Source organism: Phytophthora infestans, genomic scaffold, assembly GCF_000142945.1.
Source record: "Phytophthora infestans T30-4 supercont1.146 genomic scaffold, whole genome shotgun sequence".
NCBI classification, from domain to species: Eukaryota; Oomycota; class Peronosporomycetes; order Peronosporales; family Peronosporaceae; genus Phytophthora; species Phytophthora infestans.
Genome location: NW_003303613.1, coordinates 188666 through 195582, shown reverse-complemented (window position 1 = coordinate 195582; position 6917 = coordinate 188666). Strand labels below are relative to the sequence as shown.

Here is a 6917-nt window from a genome sequence, read left to right as displayed (position 1 = left end):
TTTAATATCTCCATGTACAGCGCGTTGATGGTCTCCTCCGGAATGATTGCAACAAACTCGACATCTTGTTTTCGGATGATTTTGTCCGCATGTTTCAGCGTGATATGTTTTGTGAATCCAAAACGTCTGCTATAGTAGTATCGCTTTCCGGCAAACAGGTCGTTGGTGGATTTGGAGCCTTTGGTGTTGTCCATGCAGCAGTCCCTGCTGTTACCTCTTGTATGAATGCTTCTCTAGAGAGTATTCGATCTGTTTCCCAGTCGATAATGGGTCTTGCAAGCCGCTTTCATGGCACTCCAAGCATGATGTCACACTGATTTGGGATATGACACAGGTAAAACGCGAACTTAAACGCTGGCAATTCTTCCACAAAGACAGTTAGCTGAATGGTTTGCTGACGCACAGACTCGGTCTTCCCGTTAGCATAAGTTACTTGCATTGCGCCATGATCGACAACCCCCTTCATCCAGCCCTGCTGCTCCACGAATTCCTCTGAAATTCCACAAAAATCAGCTCCCTCATCAAAAATGTTCGTGCTGCCGCGGATGTCGTATCTTTCTCGCAGCGTACCGTCTTGATTAGATAGCGTTCAGGTGTTAACTTCTTTTCTCCGTTTCCAGACTCGAAGTACGTGTAATTTGCCTTTGTGCCAGGATGAAAGACGCGATTCTGGGCATTGGTGCTGTCTATGTTCGGTCTTGAGACGCCATCTTCAAGACCCGTTAGTTTAAATCAGACTTGATCTTGGCAAGGTCTGTCTGAATAGCACTTAACACTTCCCACATTTTGTCGTTGTCGCTTGTCGTAGCCGAGATACAATGTACGACCACTGCTGATGCAGCTCCGAGTCACTTTCCTCCTCCATCTTTAAACCATGCCGGACGCAGCTCCGGATGCCGCATCCAACACTTGTCTTCTGTATGCCCCTTCGCGAGACACCGAGACGAGCTACATTTACCGAGCTCACTGCTCTTGTTTTTGAGAGCACCAGCTTTTTTGTTTGAACCCGGATAAGGGTTCTGGCTTCCAGTCGGTTTTTCAGCTGGTACATCGCGAGGGTTAAATGATCGGGCCGCATCGAACAGTTCGTCCAATGACTCGTGTATCTGGGTCTTAACTAGTTCCCTTAACTGGTTCGAGCGCAGGCCCTTCTTGAATTTAATCATCTTGTACTTTTCGGATACATCATTGCTGCGACTCCGACGCTGAAATTCGTCGATATATGTATCCATAAAATTACTTCCTTGGTTGCAATCGAAGAAGCTCACAACAAGGTCTTCTTCTCGGGGTCGGGTCACAAATCGCTGCTTCATTTTTTTTCTCACAATATGACTCCAGCGTCGTTCGCCCTTATAGTCTTGCAGGAGCCACTTCTTTGCGGTTCCTTTTGTATGGTTTAACATCAGCTCACCAACACGCTAATCGACTTGATCTTGACTCAAGTAAAGACCGTATGCTGCGTACCACGATATCGTTTTGAGCACGTACACGTCGATGTCGTCGTCTTCAGTACCACCATACACCGGTGTTTCCTTTTGCTTCAAGCCCATTGATACTCGACTTTCTAGCTCCAGATTGGTGAAACTGGGTGCGTTGGGCGGGCTTGATCCCACAACATCCCACTCTACATATAGTTCTTCTCCGTTCCTGTACCCGTGGTTGTTAGCGGATTGGTCGACGTTCTGCGAGGTGGTTTTTGCATTTGAATGCCTTGTCGTAGTGCATCCATTTCTCTTCCTAGCGAGGCCAAGTCGGTTTTTTGCTTGGCCATTTCTTCATCACTTCTATTGCGAAACTCTGGATATGGTTAATCACCTCATGAAGCAACGCCTGGTTTGCCTTAATCTGCTCCATGTTCTGGCTCTGTCGTTGTTCGGTTCGCGTAGCGAATACCGCAACAGCTTCGGTCAGACTTGTTTGGTCTCGTGTCAGCGTGTGTAGTATTTGTTCTAGCGCTTCTAGATTTGACAGGACCAGCCGAAGTCGATCTATCTCTTCGGCGTCAAGTGGGCGAGTGTCTTTCGCTACGTCGAATTCACTGCCGACGTCGCTCATGTTGTTGCCTGCTACTTCAAGGTCTACTTTGTTGCAAATATGGTGGATTCCCGTCCGAATGAGACCTACGTCTTGGGACACCACAAAGCGGTAGGTGGAAGCGTAGAGCTGGAATTGGGCGGAGGACTTTGAGGGGACCCCGACCTGGCGAGAATAAGCTTGTAGACGTTGTTGGCGAGGACTTGCGTAGTAGATGGGTTAACTCAAAGTGTATTTTGTTTTAGTTTGTCTTCCGTTGACTCTCGGGGGTCGCTTGCTACCAAGAGTCGCTGTAGTGGTTTCTGTCTTTTGGCGAAGTCGTTTCTATATCTCTTACCGGGTAGTTTCGCAACTGCTTAAGCTTTCACGGAACGGTTTAGTTCCGTGACACCTAGTACACTCAAGTTGTTCAATTTGACGAAGGCTGTTCGACCCTGCTTTAAACAGTTACTTTGGATTCCAGACTGAGCAGAAAGCTAGACAAGAAGAAAAACAAAGAGCATCATAACCTGCCGTGGTTGCAGTTGTCTGGGAAAATCGACGAGATCTCAACGTCAGGCGGCTACCAGAGTAAGACTTATGTGGTGTAGCGGGATCAACAAAATCTGCGAGATTGCTGGATCCAACTTACCAACTGCGCCCAGACACCGACTAACGGAGGGGGTCCCGCGATGATCCGTGTTCTGCTGAACTTTCCTCACCTTGTGTACCCGTCGGTAGGGCGGGATCATGCTCTCTCGGTAACTTCCGAAGCGTTCAAGTGGTGAAGCTTGAGTGTCTTGGCGAGACGTGGGGATGGGGGGGAGCAGCGGTGGTGATATCTTCACTCTGCGTCCGTGGTTGGTTCTGAATCCTAAGCGAATATTCGAGCTTATGGATCCAGGGCCTAGATCGTGGATCTGGTCGAAGGGTTGCCTTGCGGGTGTGTTCCCTTGCCTTTGCGTTTCCTTTGCGTCGTACTTGCCGCCTCCTGTGACGGGATCTGGAGAGTTGAGATCTTCTTGGGTATACCCGGCCAAGTAGTAAATCCGGTTAGCCTGTCGGATCTGCACGTGTAAAGGAAAAGCTCACTAGGTTGTAGGATCTGGCCAATGTATTATCCAGGTATCACTACCAACACTAGATTCGCAATTCCCAACCTTCTTCGAGCTCGTACGGCCAATGTAGTTCCGATTCTTGAGGGCAGGAAGGCACTTGCGTGTTACTGTGCAAATAGAAGTCAGTATTAATACTTAACTCTATACCTGCCTGGATTTCTACCTTCTACGTCTTTTACCTGCTAAATCCCCTACCAGGCTCGGCTGCATGTTCTTTTTCTCCTTGACCCATCATCCCAGCTATATTATCATCAAATCCACCGGATCCATGGCGTAATCATTATGGTCTCCATATTATGGGTACACTCATCCGAATCCAGGTCGCGTTGATCCACTTCACTGTAAGTGTACACTCGTCATGGATCTGAGCTCTCCAATCCTCCAACATTGTCTTGCGACCGTCTGTGATCTCCATTGTCCTTCGAAAGTTCGAGATCCACTGCATCCACTGTCCCCATATTCTGGATCCAGGCCACTTCGTATGGGATCCTCATCCCTTTGGATCCGGACTCGGAAGTATGGGATCTGGTACACCTCGCGGTGGATCTTGACTTCTCGTTAGTCGTGGATACTAGATCCACCTTCACATGACACCTACCATCATTCCTTCATAGGATCCACACTCGATCCACCCGTACCCATAGTATATCCCATATCCACCTAAGTGAACCGAGGTAAGGTTGGATCCGAGATATGGCTTGGTGGATCGTGCCTTCTCGTACATCACTCATACCAGATCCATCGTCGTCTCATACGGGCTGCTGCTCGTCATGGCTAATCCACCTCAGGCAACTTGCATCCGCGCCGGACGATCCGAATCCTCTCTAATCACTCGAAATTGTCACTGATTCGGGGTAGTGACCCCGCGTTAGGTCCATTCTCTTATTTTTGAGAAAGCACTTCACCACAATCGCCTCCTGTACGTGGTCGGCGCTGCACAACAGCGCTCACGACGTGCACTACCAGCATCCACAACCGCTTCCTCCTCTACGTGACACATGTCTCCCACCAAGCGTACCAACAAATCGCCGGGCAAGGCCCCATCCACCACTCCTCCGGTCAGCCCTTCTCAATGTCGCCCACCGATCTACAGGCTCTAGCCCAGGCTCTTTCCGGTCGGGTGCAAACCTTGACGGCGGAGCTCCAGACACCCCAAGATGCTCGAGACCAAGCCGCGTCTTCGCACGCCACCCAACTCCAAACCTTGCGAGCCCAGGTCCATGACCAGGCTATGGAGATCCAAGGGTGGGAGCACCGTGCGGCTTCTCGTTCGCAGGACCTGCGACTCTTGTTGGCCGATCAAGCGGTCGAGATCCGCGACTTGACTGGACGGCTGGATCGCGCCTCCCGTCAGCGGGATGGCATGCGAGACGACAACGACCACCTCCTTGGGGAGATGGCGCTCGCCGGATCCGAGATCCACCAGCTCCAATCCCGGATCCATGACCTCGAGCGGGATGTGGAGGATTCCCAAACTGCTAGTGCGGCCGCGGACGAGAGCTTGGATCGGCTCCGCGACGAGTTGCGCCTGACTCAAGAAGAGGTGGTGACTAATGCCTATGTGGGATCCACCCATGGCGGATCTGCATTAGGGTCGGCGCGTGGAGGGTCCCCCGCACCGAATCCACCTCCCTCGTCGCCGGATGTGGCTCTGGCTCGTCTTTCTGACGAGCTGAAAGATACCAAGGAGTCACTCGAGAAAGCCTCTGCTGGGCGGGATTACGCGCTTGAAGAATTCGTACGCGTGACTCAAATACGCGACGAGATCCAAGCAAAGCTGGCGGACACCGAACTTCAGCGTGACAAGGCGGCTACCGAGCGGGCGGATGCCAAGCAAACGCAAACGGAGCTAGAATCCAAGCTCCGTCGCGCGAGTACGTGGATCTTCTTTTGTCTCCTGCTAGTAACCCCATATTCACTTGTTATGTCGATCCAGGTGACAAACTGAAGGATGCCGAGGCGACTGCAACAAAACTCCGGGATCAGCTCGCCGCTGCTCATGCTCAGCACCAGCAGCTAGTTCTAGAGCGCGATCGCGGCTTATCGGAGCGGGACTTGGCGCGCCGACGACTGGCTCTGGTGACAGCTGCTATCTCAGATCCCCTTCCTCCCCTGTCTGGATCCTCTTCCGCTGCTAGCGTCTCTGTTTCTCTACCGTCCGTAAGTGGAGCGGATCCGTCGGCTGCAAAACGACCGCGTAGCTCATCCGCTGCTCCTAGCACTGGATCCCCCCCCCCGTCCCCACAAGCATGCCCGAGCTTCTCCCAAGACCAAGCCCAAAACCAGTTCGGCCTCCAAGACAGTCTTCCAGGCGGGATCCACATCCACGTCCAAGCGTTCCGCCTCCCCTTCGAAGTCTGGTGCCGGATCCAAGTCCGGATCCATCGCCACCGCCAAAGCCGGATCCGTAGCTACGCCCAGGCCGGGTGTGGGATCCAAGGCTGGATCCACTGCTGTCACGTCAACATCTACATCTGTACCCAAGACTGGATCCGCTGTTGCGTCTCAGCCGGGATCCACATCCTCCAAGTCCGGGTCGTCCGCCAAGGCTGGATCCGTCGCAGCCTCAAAGACGGGTGTAGGACCCAAGGCTGGATCCACTGCGGTCACGTCAAAGTCTGGATCTGGGCCCAAGGCTGGGTCCGTTGCTGCCTCTCAGCCGGGATCCGCGGCATCCAAGTCGGGATCGGCGTCCAAGGCCGGATCTAAGGCGTCTAAGACTGGATCTGCAGTTACGCCCAAGACGGGATCTACGTCCAAGACTGAATCCACCATCGCGCCGTCGTCCCAGGCAGTGGCTTCGGCCGGATCCGCGGCGATTACCTCTTCTACGACAGGGTTAGTCGTATCCACGGCCCAGTCCGGCTCGTCACAGTCGGGATCCACTGCTGGCCCTTCGGTGACGGTGCCTACCGTTCCCCAGCCAGCTTCAACCGGCCCTCCGCCGGTCGGAACTGAATCCAGGAAAGGGAAAGCTAAACGTGTCATCCCCACTGGTTGTGGACTTGGTAGCTCGGAGGACGACGAGGATGAGGGATCGGACTGGTCCGACGGCTCAGGGCCTCCTATCCGATCGTCGTCGAAGCGAACGCTGTCCTCCGGTCCTTATTCCTTCACCCCGGACGACGATGACGATGACGATGAAAGCCCGGAGGATTCGGAGGAGGCTCGAGTCGCTGATGATGCCTTGAAAGAAGACACGTGACGTGCCTTGTCCCAGTCCAGATCCGAAGCCAGGCGGAGGTCTCTCTCGACACCGCCTCCGCAAGTCACTGATACAGCAGGATGCGGGGCCGGCACGGCGGGATCTGCGATCCAGGTCGACAGTGATGGTGGGTTGGGAGGCGATGGTGGAGGGGGATCACCTCATGGTGGCGGATCCCCTGGATCTGTCTTGATCCCTGCTCCTCCAAACTCTTCGTTGCCAGGGATGCTCCCCGTTTGGTCCGGATGCTGCCTTCATTCCTGGTCGGCGAGCCCCTGTGGCCTTCGCCACCAGAGACATTGAGCCTTGGTCTGCCAAGAAACTGAACCGGGTCGCCATCGTCACGATGAAAATCACCGTCCTGTTCCCTGAGCTGCCGTTCCGTGCTGAGTGAATATTCCCTCGTGAAGAGGACGTCATCCCGACGTCCGGGTACGTGGATTCGCTTGTCACAGGTCCTCACGTGGAGGAATTGCATAATGCTGCCCCATGGGATACGCTGACGACCGCGCTGGTGGATCCGGTTAGCTTCCGAAGTGACGTTGGTGGACGTCTCGGGTTGTTCGTTCGTGCCTTCCGGG

At 53.6% G+C, this 6917-nt stretch overlaps 1 protein-coding gene across 1 annotated transcript; it reads right to left on the bottom strand.

The window, feature by feature from the left end:
* Positions 1-210: 210 nt before the first annotated feature.
* Positions 211-1403, bottom strand: PITG_20512 (uncharacterized protein; the record flags this gene model as incomplete). Its single annotated transcript, XM_002895637.1, has 6 exons — positions 211-231; positions 296-490; positions 571-697; positions 739-798; positions 853-1205; positions 1272-1403. The coding sequence occupies 6 exons, from the start codon at positions 1401-1403 to the stop codon at positions 211-213; spliced, it is 888 nt and encodes a 295-aa protein (XP_002895683.1).
* Between the last annotated feature and the right edge of the window lie 5514 nt (positions 1404-6917).